Source organism: Sciurus carolinensis, chromosome 1, assembly GCF_902686445.1.
Source record: "Sciurus carolinensis chromosome 1, mSciCar1.2, whole genome shotgun sequence".
Classification (NCBI taxonomy): Eukaryota; Metazoa; Chordata; class Mammalia; order Rodentia; family Sciuridae; genus Sciurus; species Sciurus carolinensis.
In genome coordinates, this window is record NC_062213.1 from 175,661,091 (window position 1) to 175,677,942 (window position 16,852).

The 16,852-nt window shown below is 42.4% G+C and overlaps 1 protein-coding gene across 7 annotated transcripts in view; it reads left to right on the forward strand.

Moving 5' to 3' along the window:
* The first annotated feature begins 667 nt into the window (after nt 1-667).
* Nucleotides 668-16,852, forward strand: part of Eri3 (ERI1 exoribonuclease family member 3) — a 131,793-nt gene continuing 115,608 nt past the window's right edge. For 4 of the 7 annotated variants that reach the window (XM_047532787.1, XM_047533072.1, XM_047532871.1 and 1 more), the window contains exons 1-3: nt 701-1,059; nt 3,300-3,375; nt 15,669-15,946. In XM_047532787.1, the coding sequence (XP_047388743.1) occupies nt 925-1,059; nt 3,300-3,375; nt 15,669-15,946 (489 nt within the window). In that variant the 5' untranslated portion in view covers nt 701-924. The other 3 variants (XM_047532997.1, XM_047533227.1, XM_047533146.1) reach the window with 3 other exon arrangements.

A 16,852-nucleotide genomic window follows, 5' to 3' on the forward strand; every position in this document is an offset into this window, starting at 1 on the left:
TGGTCAGGGTTCTATCCACAGCTGGGTCAGAATCCTTTTATGTTTCTAAGTGTGGTGCTGGGGATGGAATACAATGCCTCACGTGCACTAGGCAAATGCTCTACCACTGAGCCACAACCCCATCCCCAGCAGTCAGAATCGTTTTAGCCTTGAAATTTCCTCTGAAGAGCCCTGAACAAGTCAGTTCCCTCTTCCTTAGGCCCTTTAGAAATCTAAGCATTTTGTTCCTCCCAGATCTCACTCAGGCCCACACCAGAGGGTAGATGATAATAATTACTTGTTGAATGAATTAATCAGGAGAAAGTGTCACATAAACAGAATATGTCACTTTATGAGCCTATACTCACCTTGTGCATATATTGAAAAGTGAGAAAAAAGAGGTGGGGCACCTGAGTCGCTCTAGGCCTGAGGAAGTGTTGTTTTTTAAAAAAATCCCTTTCACTGCTCAGAAGTGACCCTCCCCTTCTCCTCTGAGTAAGTGCAGCCTCAAAACTACAAGTCCCATAAGGCCCGCCACCAGCAGTCACCATCTTGACAACTTTAGCGCGCATGTCGGCGGGAGAGCGAGCATTTGGGAAGAAGAAGCCCCGCCCCACTGCAGTCCATTGGTTAAAGGGGCCGACGGCGGGCTCAGCGGTTGGCCACAGAGCCCGCCCGTCCGCCGCGTCGGTCGGGGTCAGAGTGCGCGGAGGTGAGTCGGTGTGTTGTGGACTCGTGGTGCTGGCTGCCGCTGTTGAGGCGGCCGGGAACGGGCGGTGGGAAGCGGGCGGAGCTGGCCCTGCCTCTGCCTGGCCGGCGCCGCAGTCGGCGCGGGCCGCGCCCGCCGCCGTCAACTGCCCTGAGCGCCTGCTGAGGCCGAGGGAGACGTCGGGGCCTGCACCTGGAGAGAGCCTGCCGCGCTGGCCCCAAGGAGGGGGCGTTGCCATGGCGACAGCCTCTCCAGCAGCTGACGGGGGGCGGGGGCGGCCCTGGGAAGGAGGGCTGGTCTCCTGGCCCCCTGCCCCTCCCCTTACGCTCCCCTGGACTTGGATGGGTCCGAGTTGGGGGCAACACCCTGGGGTGGGTGATGCTGAGAGCCCCTTCCCCCCATCCTAGGCCCCGGTTAATGCATGCGGGTTGCGGGTCGTGGCTTGTATAGTTTGTGCAGCTTGGGGTGATGGCCGTTGTGCACACCCTGGATTCATGAGCTACTGAGCAACGGTCTGGTGTTGGGGGAGCGGGGCAGGGTTTTGCCAGACAGATTGGGTGAGTTGATTAAGGGGCTGACTTCTTACTTGGAATTGCTAGAGAGGTTTGACCGGAGGGGCTAGGAACAGCAAGGAGATAGTTGAGAGAATATCCCCTCTCCCCCTCCCGACACATGCACACGAAATTAGCAATTTACCTTTTTGTAAATCTGAAGCGATGGAAAAGAGTGAATAAGGGGCCTAACCTGGCTAGCTTTCTGTTTGTCTTTTCTGCAAATGGGCCAGCAACAGGTACTTAAGACAAAAAAGAAAAAAAGAAAAAAGCATTAATTTGGATTGAGGCATGACTGTGAGTTCTTGCAATATGTAACTTCCTTTAAATTTATTTGGTTTTTGTTGTTCTTGTTTTTTCTTGTTGACCCAAAAGATGCTGAATGTGAGGTCCCTCACTAGGGATGTGGAGGTTGTTATTAGGGCTGGATTTTGCAACAAATAGTGTCCACTTTTGTCTTCTGCTAGAGGTCTCTGGCCACTTGTATGGCATTTGCTCTTGTCACACATTTCGTCAGTTTCTCAGCATTAGGGCAGCAAAACATGAATTTCATTGGCTAAAGACTACTCTATTTGAATTATAGTAGGTTGTGATTGGCTGATTTTTTTTTTTTTTTTTTTTTTTTTTTAACCTGTGGTAAGGGGGATTGAAACCAGGCTTCCCATTTGGTAAGCAAGCACTCTGTCACTGAGGTACATCCCCAACCCTTTTTAAATTTTATTTTGAGCTAGGGTCTTGCTAAATTTGCCCAAGCTGACCTTGAATTTGCTATTCTCCTGCCTCAGCTTTCCAAGTAGCTGGGATTACAGGTGTGGGCCACTGGGCCTGACCTGGTTTTTTTATTGTAGAGTTGCTACCAGAAATTGACTTCATCAAATTCTGCTTTATTCTGACTTTATCATATACAGCATACCTTGTTTTAGTGGGTTCGCGTTCTTGGAGCCTAAGTATATTATACCTGAATCCCCTACCATTTAAAAGCCAATTTATAAACAGGGACTTGGAGTGTGACTCCACTAATGTGGTTCTGTGATCTTAGTTAGAAACCTACTTGGCCGCCTTTCGGCAGGAGGTGCAGAATGGGGGAAGGGAGCTGCCAGGAAGTGATTGATAAGGTTTCCTTTATGGATTCTGTGTTGCTTCATTGGAGCTCAGAGCACTTTGGCAACTTAAGCACTCCAAATTAAAAGCTCATTAACAATTCCTGCCCAAAGATCCTGTAAATAATCAGCTAGCTAGGTCATAGAGCTTGCCTAGGAGCTCTCCCTCCAACTTGAAATTTCCAAATAAAAGTGCTTTTATTCCCTTTCATTTTGAAAAGTGTTTTCTCTATGGTGGGTTAAGTTAGTGGCCTTTTCCCAGAAGATCTGAGTAGAATAGTCAAATGTGTATAATGATAGACAGGAACATATTGGTTCCAATTGTAGGTGTTTCTTTGTGTAAAGGGCATCAATAGCTTACAAGATCATCATGCAACTTCTGGTTCTTTAGAAAATCTGAATTAGGTGATAAATATGATAGGTGTCCATTGATGTTTTGAGTTGGGGTTTGGTTACTTTGACTTTCTTAGAGCTTGAGGCAGACATGGAAATATCCTGAAAGTGTTTCCTAGCATTTATGACCATTTACAATATGACCTGTGTGTTTGTGGCAGTCCTGCCTCAGTCCTGACCCAGCCTCAGTTTCTGAGTTTGGAATATTGTAAGCCTTAGTGTCTCCTTGTCTAGATAGCATTCTTTTTGAAATTATCTAGTGAGCCACCACTTCATGGCCATTTTTTCTCAGTCTCGGCTCAGATATTGTAAATATTTGGTGTTTCTAGGAAGTAAGTATCCTTACCAAGAAAAGTGTATTACGAGAGAACATGAAATCCATCATTCCAAAAATAAATATAGTACTAATTGCTTCTGGAAGTTCTATAGGGACGCTTTTTTTCCACATATATAACTGTTATCCCAAAGTTTTGAGTTGAGGAATTTGAGATATAGTATGATCCTTAGTGGGGATTTGATCCTTTGTGTTGAAATAGACTTGTCGCAGAGATGTGTGTTTGTCCACAGCATTGGGGCTTTCCAGTTCTCACAGAACCTTCAGCATCCCCAGCTGCCAGTCTTGGCATCTTCGAAGTAAGGAGAGGTGAGACTCCTGTTGCATGGTCAAGTTTGACTTGACTTCTTCCTTTTGAGTATTTGGGCAGGGTGGGGGTGGGAGCTGTTGCAATTGTTTTTCTGTAGCTTCTTTTATTTGGCAGCATATGCTCAAAACCTTTTGAAACTTCCCTAATTCTTAAAGTGAGAATTGGAGTTGAGGATCCAGACTCCTAAACTCTCTCATGATTTCTTTAATGGGCATCTCATGAACATCTACTTTAGGTTCAGGATTGTTGAATAGAGCTAGAATAATCCTTTATCCTGAGAAATACACATCTTAATACAAGAGGATGAAACACATTCATTTGACTCTTGATAATGTATCTGATCAAAGCCTTTGGGATATTGGTTTAATTTGAGTTGTGTGTCACCTTTAAGTGAATAGTTAGTCCCAACCTGTCTCCATTTTGCCAGGATCAAGGACTTGCTAAAAATGCAGACTATGAGATTATTATCTAGGGACTTGGAAGTAGTTTGTCCAATAACTAAGGGCCAAGCAATTTGCTAGTTCCTAGGATTGTAATGGTGAATAAGACAGCCACTGTTCCTTACCAAAGAACTTAGAAATTCAGAGGAAAGACAGATAGTAAAGAGGCAGTTGGGTTATATCTGAGAGTGCTCTAGTAAAAGAAGTACAAGTTTTCTGGGAGTGCAGAAATGTCCCTAACCCGGACTTATAGACTCAGGAATGGCTTCTCAGAAGAAGTAACCTCTTCACCTAGATTTAGACGAAAACATGAGGGACCAGTGTCAGAACTTTGTTGAGTTTGAGAAAGTTCAGTGTGATTGAAACAGTGCTTAGTGCACAGGGGCAGGAGAATGTAGTGAGAAATGAAGCAAGAGAGATAAGTGGATGCCAGAGCCTTATAAACTCTTAGGATTAGACCTGGAGTTGTGTCGGTGGGTAGAAAAAGATTAGAAACTGGCAAACTTTCTGTGAAGGACAAAATAGTAAATATTGATGCTCTGTGGCTACTTTATACAACTTGGCAGTTATGTATGAAAGCAGCCATAGACAGTAGGAAAATGAATGAACATGGCTATATTCCAATAAAACTTTATTTATAAAAACAGCTGAACTTAACACATGGATTCTAGTTTGCTGTGCCTTGAATCACACTTAAGAATAGTAGGAAGCTGTTAAAAGGTTTTAGGCAGGGACCGGGATTGTGGCTCAGTGGTAGAGCGCTTGCCTAGCATGTGTGAGGCACAGAGTTTTATTTTCAGCACCACATGTAAATAAATGAATAAAATAAAGGTCTATCAACATCTGAAAAAAAAGGTTTTAGGCAATAGAGTGATGTTTTGTGTTGTAGAAAGTTTGCTCTGATGTCACTGTGAAGAATGAATTGAAGGGGACAGATATTACTGGAAGCAGAGAGACCAATAATGAGGCTTTAGCAGTTTCGTGGATATCATTTTATATTTCCCTTTTTGTGGTAGTATTTTGATCCTTAAACCAAGTATAACTGAATCTTTGCTTACATGGTTATATTGGTTCTCTTCACTAACTTCTTGGTCATCCAGTGAAGCTTAAAGTATGTCTATCAAGGAATGTATTGGTAATACCAACTCCTATTTCACAGACTGGAGAAGACAGAGGAAGAGAAAGTTGATATAAGATGAAGTCAAATGTTTGGGGAACTATTTTATATCGAAGGAAGTATGGAATAAATGAAATCCTGGAAAGGATATTGGTTTTAGGATTCATGGCTTAGTGTCAGTTGTTTCAAACTTCTTGAACTATACCCACAGAAACTGACCCATTTTCCTAAGCTTTCTAGGGAATTGTCCTCTTTCTGTACATGTCCTACTCAGTCTCTCCTTTCCTTGCTTGCAGCAGACTGATGACATTTTCCTAATTTTGGAAATGTTTCCCTGTTCAGGTATGATGATATGTCAGACACAGGAACCAAGTAAAGTATTTGTTGAGTGTCTAATGGGTAGATTATAGCACAGAGTCCTGTTTCTGCTCTTGCCCTTTGTCTTCCACTTCTTTGAGTCCCATTACTAGAGGGAAGCCTATAAGTTCTTCCCTTTCTCCCTCCCTTCTTTCCTTTTCCTCCTCAACACTGTACTGAGCTATACCCTAAGCCCCAACCTGTCGGTTTCTTTCTTTCTTTTCTTTTTTTTTTTTTTTGGTTACTGGAGATTGAACCCATGGGTGTTTAACCACTGAGCCACATCCCTAGCACTTTTTTCTTTTAAAGTTTTGTATTTTGAGACTGGGCCTTGCTATGTTGCTGAGGCTGACTTTGAACCTGCATTCCTTCTACTTCAGCCTCCCAAGTTGCTAGGATTACAGGCATGTCACCACTCCTGGCCAACCTGTAGGTTTCTGGTAGTTGTGTTTATGTGACCTTGGACAAGTGACTTAGTTCTCTGAGCTTCACTTTCCTATCTATAAAATGGAGATAAGGGACTTAATAGGTTGGTTAAAGGCTTTGGTAATGTATATAAAGCTGTTGGCACAGTGTCTTGATACATTTTTATTACTAGTAGTATTTTACACAATGATTTTTTTTTAAAAATCAGAAAGTAGTTGACAAATACTTTGGTCCGCACTGTTGTCATTGTATCTATATGGTAGAAACAACCCTGGTGGCGGGAGCTAACACATAGGAGAAAGTTACAATTAAAGCAAGGCACTGTTTTTCCTAATAGAAAATTCACACACAGCAGGAGTTCCATCCAGAACTCATCCCAGAACTTTTGTGGGGATGGACCTTAGTCCCAACTCCATAAGTAAAGTGAGTTGAGCAAGGAGCTTCCTAGTGAATTTCACCTGTGACCAATCATTCCTCCTTGTTTGTCTGGGGTCATTTATTAGTATTGCCACCCTTGTGACCCTACATCTTTGTAAAGTGCCTCTTGAATTTTTTAAATTACTTTTACTGCCATTATGGGAAGTGGGTCAGATATTCAGCATTCATTTCCTTGCTACCATGTGAGGAAACTGAGTCTCAACAAGGTTAAGTGAGTTGCCTAAGGTCATACTGTGAGGTACTGTCAAAGTGCGAATTTGCCTCCAGATGAAATTGTGTTTGTTTATTGCTGTGATTTCTCTTCCCCTGAGTGAGAGATGTGTAGTCATTGCAGAACTGCATCTGATACATGCCTTGTCCATATCTGCGAGGCTTCATTTGAGTTCTGCTGAATCTGTTTGGTTCTGTTGGGTTTTAATTGATGACTGCTAGGACCAGACCTGTTGGGAAGTAGGTTCCCTTTGGGTTGTTGTTTTAGCCTTTTCTCCTTTGGGGACATTCCTTAGGGAGCCTTGGGTTACGAGGAATTGCTTTGATATGTTCAAAATTGTGCCTTGTGCCCCACAGCTACAGGTAAAATCAAAAGGCAGATAATTTATGGGAGTGTCAAAGCTGGCCGCTGGCACCTCAGGAGGCCATTAGTATGCCTGTTCAGACCCTCTGTGTCCTTGCAATTGATTCTTCTTTGCATGAGCCTGATTTGGGAAGCTGTAGATCTGTGGGTAGTGATTGGATGTGACAGTCCAAATACCGGTCCCTAAATTAATCCTTTTAATAGTATTCCAGCACCAAAGCAATTTCTCTCTCTCTCTCTCTCTCAACTGGGAAGGACAGAATGGGGTGGACTGGGGGAAGAATGGAAAGAGAAAGAAAGAAAAGAAGCTTTGTTTGGTGCTTGGGCCATGCTCTGTTCTGGCATGTTCTAATTCCAGAGCAGTGGACTTTGGGCATATTAATTCATTCAACAAACTCACACTTAACTTTGTGCCTGACCCTGTGCTGGATATTGGGAATACAGAAATGAACAAATGTAGTTCTTGCACCTAAGGGTCTAACTGTGTTTCTCAGGCTTTTAAAACTCTTTTTCACCATTTAGATTTAAAAGATGAATCTCATACCCTTCTTTAATGCTATATATGAAATTTTAAAGTGCATGAAGTCTGACCAAAAAAAGTCAAGGAATTAGCATATCTGATATGCTTCTTTTTACACAAACATGCACACTTATGCCTGTTTTCCGTCCATCTCTCAGCTCCTCAAAGATTATTACTAGAAGGAGAAACAGATACCTAACGTCTTATAGTGAGAGAAAAGTTACAAAATAAGAATAAACTGTGTTACTGGATAACAAGCAATTAATTTTATGATGGGTTATCAGAGAAGGCTACTAAAAGGGGGAGATTTGAGCTTGGTTTTAGAGAAGGAGTAATAATTTGCCTAGTGAAAAATGGAGGAGCATTCCAACACAGAGGGAGTAGCATTTGCCAAAGTTCAGCTTTGGAAAAGGAAATGTCACATTTGGGAACCTGGGCAAGAGCTCATTGTAATCTGTCTCCTGCCAGTTTCTCACTCTAAGGTGGGAAGATTTGCACCTCTGGAATTGTGTTTGAGAAGAAGCTTTGAGTTCTCCATCCTGCAGTTGTTTTAATTCAAGACACCTCTTCCTATTCCTACTTTTGTGCTCAGGGCTGTAATTTGTTTTTCTTTTTAAAATATAAAAGAAAGTATTATGAAAACAAATTGGTTTGCAAATTTAATCACTGCCTAAGTTTGAGTTACTTTTGGTTAAAATCACACATTACTTAAAAAGAAAAATTGGACTGGGATGTAGCTCAGTGGTAGAGTGCTTGCCTAGCATGTACAAAACCCTGGGTTCAATTCCCAGCACAAAAAAAAAAAAAAAAAAGGAAAGAAAGAAAAAGTTAGATTTTGCTGGGCATGGTGGTGCACATCTGTAAGCCCAGCAGCTCAGGAGTCTGAGGCAGGAGGATTTCTAGTTCAAAGTCTGCCTCAGCAACTTAGTGAGGCCCTAAGCAACTTAGGGAGACCCTGTCTCAAAAAGACCTGGAGAGGTGACCCAGTGGTAAAGTGCCCCTGGATTCAACTGCTGGTATAAAAACAAACAAAAAAACCCAAAAAAGTTGATATGCATTGTTAGCCCTGTGACAGTTGGGGAAATTGGTCAAGTGTGGAAATGTGGGCCATCAAACATGGTAGAGGAAACTAAGAGTACCCAAAAGATGGGTGCCTCTGAGCCTTAGTTTTCTCATGTGTAAAATGGAAATAGTGTTAACCATTTTGCTTGACAGTTGGAGGACTAAATGATATTAAAATATATAAATCACCAATAAAGAAAATGTTGTTCCCTTTCCTCTTTCTCATGTGTTAACTGTAGCTCCCTTTTATTTAGCACTTACTATCATGCAGAGCATCATAAGTACATTATTTGATTGAACTGAACCCAAGATATAGGTATTATTTAGCTATTATTACAAAGAATATGCAGTAGAGTCAGAATTTGAACCTAGATTTTTCTGATACAAGTGTTTTAAGAAATAGATTGTGTGACTCTGCTTCAGCACCTGTTCTCCATCTTGAAAGCAGGAGCCTAGAAGATTTCTGGACAGTTCTGAATACTGCTGTAGATGTAGTTCTGTAGATGTAGATGTAGTCTATAGTATGAGAGGTGCTTAAAGGGATGATGATAATTCACCCTCACTCCCTCTCTATCTTATTTATGATATCTTAGGAAACAAGACTTTGTGTCCTTTTGTATGTAATGCAGTGACTACTGACTTGTAGGACTTTACTAAGAGGTGTCTTCCAGCTTTGGTCCCTGGAAAGAGTTTGACCAAGTTGTGAGTATTCTGATGATTTAGCAAACAGCAAGCAAATTATAAATAGTTGCCTCTTTTATGTGCTGCTTTAAGCTGTTGAGATGGACCAGTTGAGGGGAGAGCTAACCTGCTATGGCCTGTGTTGTTGCCATAAGAATCTGGTGTTCCTATAGGTCTTCGGTGAAGATTCTTAGGTAATTTGGGATTAGCAGCTGTTTCTGAAGGGGGAAGCTCTCCTTAACCCTGCCTTGGAGCAGAATCTCCAAGGCTAAGGGCAGTGACAGGTTGTAGAGGGGAATAGAATGTTTTGTTGTGGTGAGGGTCCTCCTTTAGAGTTTTGGGGTCATAAGAAGTCATGTAGAGTTTGTGGGACATATCATGATTTCTTTTGTCTCCAGCTCATAGCCTTGAGTGGACTAAACAGAACTTTTAGACTCCTGCCTGTTCTGTGAGACTGTAGAGAATGGTGGGGCATGATGAGTGGAGAGGCCTGCTCCTTGCACTGGAGCCATGACCTAGGTCCCTGGCCTTGGAGTCAAGAGACCTGTATTCTGTTCTTTCTCTTTTTTGCTGTGTGAACCTTGGGTGATCCTTTTTCTTTCCTGGGCTTCATTTCTGCTGGCTGACTGGACTGTATTGCCTCTTAGGTTTTCTTTTACCTTTGACCGTCTGATTTTCACGGAAAGTTTTCTGGCAGTAAGGATACATTTATTAGTTGAAGATTATGATTTTTGAAGGCATGCTGTCTGTTTATTTATTTCCCAGGCAACTTTTAGCTGCCTAAGACAAAATTTGGGACCAGGTAAGTTACAAACAGGTGGTACAGTGTTCTTTGTTATTGTTTCTGTGATTCAGGTGCCTGAGCACCCGTGATGCTATAGGTCAGATTGGGGCAGGAACTTGCCCCAGGACTGAGGAAGCTATAGCTCTAGTGGTCCAGGTACTTCCGGTTAGATGGACTCAGGACCCGCCTCTGGTACCTTGGAGTTTCTCTGGAAGGTACCCCAGCCTCCCAGTCTGACTTTTAATGGCATGTATTGAATACAGAGATAGTATCAACCCCTGTGTTCCCAAAGATTCTAAGTCTGTGTGGTTGGGGAGGTGGAGTGGAGTAGACCACATGTTTCCTGATGGACTCCTCTGCTTGTCCCATTCCTTAGGCTCCTCTGGCCTGTGTATGTGGAGTTGAAGAATGACCCCCTCCCTTTACCCTCCCTTCCCCCCTCCAGTAATGGAGGCTATAAAATGTCTATTTACCCAAGACACCAGAACGACTCCTCTGTGGTTCCACTAATCTGGTGATTTGGTGCTTCTTTGGTCTCTCAGGTAAATACAGATTGAGTCTTTTTATAAAGGCATATTATTTCCCTCATTAAATGTGTGTCTTGGCACATGTGTTATTTACCTGATAGACAGTAATGGCTGCAGAGGAGCCATTGGTGTCTGTTGTGTAAATACGCTGTACAGAGACCATCCTCCAGGGGCTGTGGCGCAGACCTCTTTCTCCAACTCAGGCTGGCCCCAGGGCAGTCCCTATTTACCCCTCCTCTGTCCCCATTGGAGGACCGATCCCTTCATTTTGAGGAGAGAATCATTCATATTCCCTCTTGCTGTAGGCTGCTTACTCCTTTAATTTGTTCAAAGAAGAAAAAGGATGTCTGAGAATAAATGTGTAAATCTTGTTCTCTGATAAAAGATAGTTTGCAGAAATACAGAGAATCATAAGCTGTTTCTTTTCAGTTCTGCCCCTTAACTAGATATTCGGAGTTCCAGCTGAGGTTGTAAGCTGCAAGACTTATACTCTGCAAACCTGTAACTAAAGTACAAAGACATCGAAAGGAAAGAGAAGTCCTTAAGCTGCCAGGAGGTACTAGAACAGATGGGATGCCATTCAGGGAGTGCTGAGGTGTTTCTTGAGTAGCTGTTTCGGGGCCTCGGTGCCAGTGAGGGGACCATGGAATAGGGGCTCTTCTGATGAAGACTCAACTGAATAGAGACTGTTGGGGCTGAGGAGATGCTTTGAGGGCTCGCTTTTGCCAGCCTTGCTGCCAGAGGGGACACAGTGGGGATATCTCTGTTTCTCACATACCATCTGTTCTGGTTTTTATTTTTTAGACCACATCACACACAGACTTTATTTATATTTTATTATTATTTTTTATTTTGCAGTGTTGGGGATTGAACTCAGGTCCTTATGCATGCTAGGCAAGTACTCTACTACTAAGCTATACCCCAGACCTGCATATGGATTTTTAAAAATAATTTTTAAAAAGTTTGAAACAGCCCCAATTTACATAAAAGTTGGAAGTACATCACAAATAATTTTTTCCTGAACTATTTCTGGGTTAAGTTCCCAACTAATGCCCTATATCCTGAACACTTTTTATTCCTACAAGCAAGGACATTTTCTTAACCACAATACAACCATCAAAATCAGGAAATTGACATTGGTATGTTACTTCCATCTAGGTAAAATCCCATTCAGGTTTCACTAGTTGTCCCAGGAATGTTTTCTGAAGCAAAATGATATGGTTCAGAATTGTGGATTGCATTTAGTTATCAAGTATTGTTATCCTTTAGACTTTCCTTAATGTTCATGACCTTGATACATTTGAAGATTATGGGATGGTTATTGTTTAGATTGGCTCTCAATTACGGTTTGTTTGATATTTTCTCATGATTAGATTCAGGTTTTGCCTCTTCAACAAGAATGTTGCAGAAATAGTGCTTTGTTCTTATTGCATCCTTTCAGATGGCATGTGATTTTGATTGATCCCATTATAGATGATGTTTATTTTTGATCAGTTGATTGAGGTGATGTCTGTCAAGCTTTCCCATTATAAAATCATTTCCTGTTTTAATTAATAAACATTTTGTGGAGACTTTGAAACTATGTAAATATCCCTCAATAAACTTCAATTTATTTACTTATATTTTTATGGACTCATAGTGTCCCTAGTTTATTCAGTGTATTTTAATCCATTACTCTCACTAATTATTAGCCAGTAGAAGTCCTTTCAAGGTGACTTTGTGTCCTTTTATGTTCCCATCAGTCTTTTGATTATTTCCTCACTTTCTGGTACTACAGGATGTTCCAGACTCATCTTGTACTTCTCTGCCACAGCTCTGGAACCAACCTCCAAAGAACCAGTTCTCCAAGGAACTCTGGTTCTTTTTTTGGGGGGAGTGGGTACCAGAATTGAACTCGGGGGCACTCAACCACTGAGCCACATCCCCAGCCCTGTTTTGTATATTATTTAAAGACAGGGTCACACTGAGTTGCCTAGTGCCTGGCCATTGCTGAGGCTGACTTCGAATTCCTGTCTCAGCCTCCTGAGCCACTGGTATTATAGGTGTGTGTCACTGTGCCCAATAACTCTGGTTCTTTTAATGGAGAATGGTATTTAGAAGGCGACTGAGTCCTCAGTGTGCTCATTACTATTGAGTGTTGCTGCTTCCTGGCTCTTCCTTAGACAGAACTAGAAAATATTTATGCATGTGTGTGTATTTATATTTGTGTATGTATGTATATGTGTATATGTATGTGCATATTTATATATCTACACTTATATATCCAGGTCTATATCAAAAACCATGAGTTTGTACTCTTACTGCCAATTCCATTCAGACTCCACCTTATTTTCTCCCTTTTCTTTTTGTACCAGGTTTGAACCTAGGGCCACTTAACCACTGGGCCACATCCCTAGCCCTATTCTTTGTTTTATTTAGAGACAGGGTCTCACTGAGTTGCTTAGGGCCTCGTTAAGTTGCTGAGGCTGGCTTTGAACTCTAGATCCTCCTGCCTCAGCCTCCTGAGCCACTGGGATTACAGGTGTGGGCTGCTGCTCCCAGTTCCCTTTTCATATTTTAACTACTTTCTTTAACAGTGAGAAACCTGCTTCCCATTATCCTTAGTGTATGTACTTCTTTACTCAGTTCTTCTGTATGTAACCAGTCTCCTAATGCTGGCCATTTCCCTTTACCACTCCTGAGTGCCTGTTTTATCCTGCCCTTGACTCCCCAGAGTAGATGACCTTAGACATGAATGCCTCCTCACCTGTCTTTGGCTCTGACATACTGCACACCTTCCCACCTCTTCAAGGATACCCTTTTTGCCCTGCTTGGGCCCTGTATATCTTCCCCTACACCTGCATATCTCTCTTCACTCCATTTGTTGTAGATATTCCCTTCCTTTACTACATTTAATAGCTTTAGGATTGAATTTTTCAGGAAGGGAAGAGGAAGAGCTACCCTCTTTTCTTGACTTGAACTGAACTTGGTTGTTAGAAAAAAGGAAATAAGGAACCAGTGACTGTTGATATGTGGAGGCCTGGCCCTCCTGATGTCTATTAAGACTTTCTACAAGTGATGCCTTTTAATATGGGTGAAATCAGGTGAGAAATAAAGCCTGTGAGTCAGAGAACCTCTAGCCATTCATGTATTGTCCATGGGAGGGGACAGGGTGTACATAATATGCTCTATGGGAGGGCTGGAGCATTCTAGGGATGCAGGAGACTTTGATGTAGATCCCTGAGGCTACCTGATGCATTGATTAGAATTATAGGCCCAGGGTATGGGGATCCAGGCTTGGCCAGCTGGGCAGAGCCAACTGGATGATAATAGTAATAATAGTAAGCTAATATTTATTGACCCCGTATGTCCCATACACTGCTGTTAGGTGCTTTACATGTGTTGTTGCATTTCATTCTCACTTAAGGAGTGGGTAGTTTTATTATTGTCATTTTACAGGTGTGGAATTGAAGAACAGAGCTTGTCTAAGGTGTGATGGCTAATAAGTGACAAAAGTCTGGACTCACTGGAAGTCCTCATTAATGGTGATGCTTAATTGCCAGTATTTTGCAGGTAGGGTCTAGTATAGGGTCTATCTATACTGCATATACTGTAGACACATTGGAGAATGTTAAGGATTTCAAAAGTCTTATATGGTCTGACTTCAAAGGGTTAGAGAAAAATTCTAAGGCCCTGAGGGACTTTTGATCCAAACTAGCAGATGGGTGTCTGTCATCTCAATAAGGTTTCCCAGTACTATTCAGGAGTAGGTGACATGATGAGTTATTTTGGATTCTGGTTTTCAAAAAGTTATTGGCCCTTTTGCCTTTCCAAGAGATTCTGTAATGAACCTCAAGCTAGCCTTTGTCACCTGGGCTAAGGAGGTTTGGCTGCATTTTTGGGGAGACTGTGAAGCAGTGGTAAGAACAAGTGTGCTGTGTTTGTGCAGGATCCATGAAGAACTTAAAATCCTTTTGGTTTCCATTCAATTCCCATGACCTCTCAGTATAGGGATAGGGAAATTAAGACCTACACTAGCATATGTCCTAATACAGGCAAATGATTGTAGATCCTTTAGTGAGTCAGGAGAGAACTTGAAAGAGAAGTGATGATGTGTCATTGTCCTTTTCTGCCCAGGTAGTAGTAACCTCATTGCCTTGAGTTTGCCTTGGGATTCACAGTGTGCTGTCCCTACTACCTGACATGGAGAGAGCCAGGTGCTCACTTACAGCCATTCTGAGGCAGTCACATTTGACTGGGTTGGAATGGGGCCTCAAAAAGCACAAATTATGGTTATATCTGTATTGAGTGGTAAGATTTCTCAAACAAAGTTGAAGGAAATTTGAGTATTAGGTATAAAGGGGAGAAAGACAAAATTGTTGCTTTGTTCCTTTATTTATTTTTTTTGAAAGTTGAGTTATTTATGAGTAAAACTTAGGCTTTGATTTTTATATTTAGTTAGCCCTCTGAGGAGCAGACATACTGCAAATTTAAAGGAAAAATGTAAAGGAAAAGTGATTTTTTTTTTTTTTTTTTTGCACATGTTCACTCAGAAAACTTTACTAGACTTTTAGCAAAGCTCCCATTACTGCCACATCTGGGTTTTCTCTTTTTCCTTCCCTATTTAAAAAGTCCCGCAGTTGATCAGGGCCTCTAGGACAGAGTGAGGCTGAAAGGCAGCAAATGAGGGGGCCTGAGGCTGTTGCCAGCTGTGCTCTCCAGGCCCTGTTCATTCCCCCAGGGTGCTGCTTACCATTGTGGGGGTTGGGAAGTCACCAGACTGTTGGGAGCTAATTCCCCTGGGATTAACTTTGTTTGCTTTCACACTGGTGTGTAGAGATGTCAAGACACAGGAGAACCCAGGGCAAATGGCATGTAACAGAGCTAAGGAGAGAACTTGGACATTTCCTCCTGTTCGTCTGGGTCTACTTAACTCCCAGGACTGATTGTGCAACTGAGTCACCTTGTATTAACTTTGGGACACTTAGCTTTAAAGTTAACTGTTGCCACCTGGGAAGTGACCACAGAATTTCTCTCTGCTCTCTTTTGAACTAGAGCACCATTTAAAAATAAGACCAGTGCTGTGTGTTGTTTTGAGAATGATCTGGGAGACTCAGAGCTGTAATAATGCTGCAGGTGCTGGTGTTAGGGTCTTGAACTTTAGTAACAGATACTGTGATTTAGAAAAGGGGCCTAAGAACACTGAGGAGTGACTCATGTTGCATGGACATTCCTGAAGACTAGATGGAACAGGGCCACAGTGGGAGGGGAGTAACCCAGGCTCTCTGTTTTTTTTTTTGTTTTGTTTTGTTTTGTTTTCTGTATGTTTGTTTGTTTGTTTTTTGTTTTGTTTTGTTTTGTTTTCTTTTTAACTTTCCTCCCCTAAGTTTTAGATGCTTCTGGATGTTCAATGCTAGCACCTTTACAGACTGGAGCAGCTCGATTTTCTTCATATTTACTTTCAAGAGCAAGAAAAGTGCTGGGCTCCCACTTATTTTCTCCCTGTGGTGTTCCGGAGTTCTGCTCCATATCCACCAGAAAGCTGGCGGCCCACGGCTTTGGCGCATCCATGGCGGCAATGGTGTCCTTCCCTCCCCAGAGGTATCACTACTTTTTAGTGCTGGACTTTGAGGCCACGTGTGACAAGCCACAGATTCATCCTCAGGTAACTGTTGCATCATTGCTTCAGAAAAGGTGGGGTGGGCAAGGAGGGAGGGAGGAGAACCTTGCTTCCTGGGACCCAGAGCTATTTTCTCATGTCTTCCTGGCTTTTAGCTACTCATCTGGAGTTTCTGCCTAGGAAGCAGAACTTGGTCCAGGTATGCTAGGGCAAGGCAGATCTGAGAAGTCTCTGGGGAAAACTGGGCACATTGTTTTTTCTTGTCTCAACTTTTGGGAATCAAAATATTTCCTTCTCTTTCATCCTCCTCCTTTCCTTTCCTTTCCTTCTTCCCGCCTCCTGCCACTGCTGCTTGTTCTTTCAAGGAGTACTGTGGTAGTCAGCCTTCACATTGACCCCCAGTGATCCTTACCTCCTGGGATTCACACCCTTGGAAATTCTGTGACACTGAATCAAAGGTAGCCCTGTCTAAGCAGTAGACTGTAGCAGAAGAGACAATGTGTGACTTCTAAGGCTAAGTTAAAAAAGAAAAAAAATTGCAGTTCACTTTTGGACTTTTGGACCACTTGCCCTGGCGGAAGCCTGCCACTGTGCTACACAGACACTGAAGCAGTCCTGTGGAGAGGCACATGTGTGTAGGAACTGAGGCTCTAATCCAAAAGTCACTACCAACTTGGCAGCCATGTGATTGAGGCATCTTGGAAGTGAATTCACCAGCTCCAGTCAAGCCTTCAGATGACAGCAGCCCCAGTGAACATTTGACTTCAGCCTCAGGAGAGATCTTCAGCAGGCCAAGTCACTTACAAATTCCTGACTTACAGGGACTGTGAGAAATAACAAATGATTGTTGATGCTTTAAGCCATAAGTTTTGGTGTGACTTGTTATGTAGCATTAGATAACTTGAACAGGTACCATTGTTGGTCTTTTGGAAAGGAAAATTTTTTTTGCTT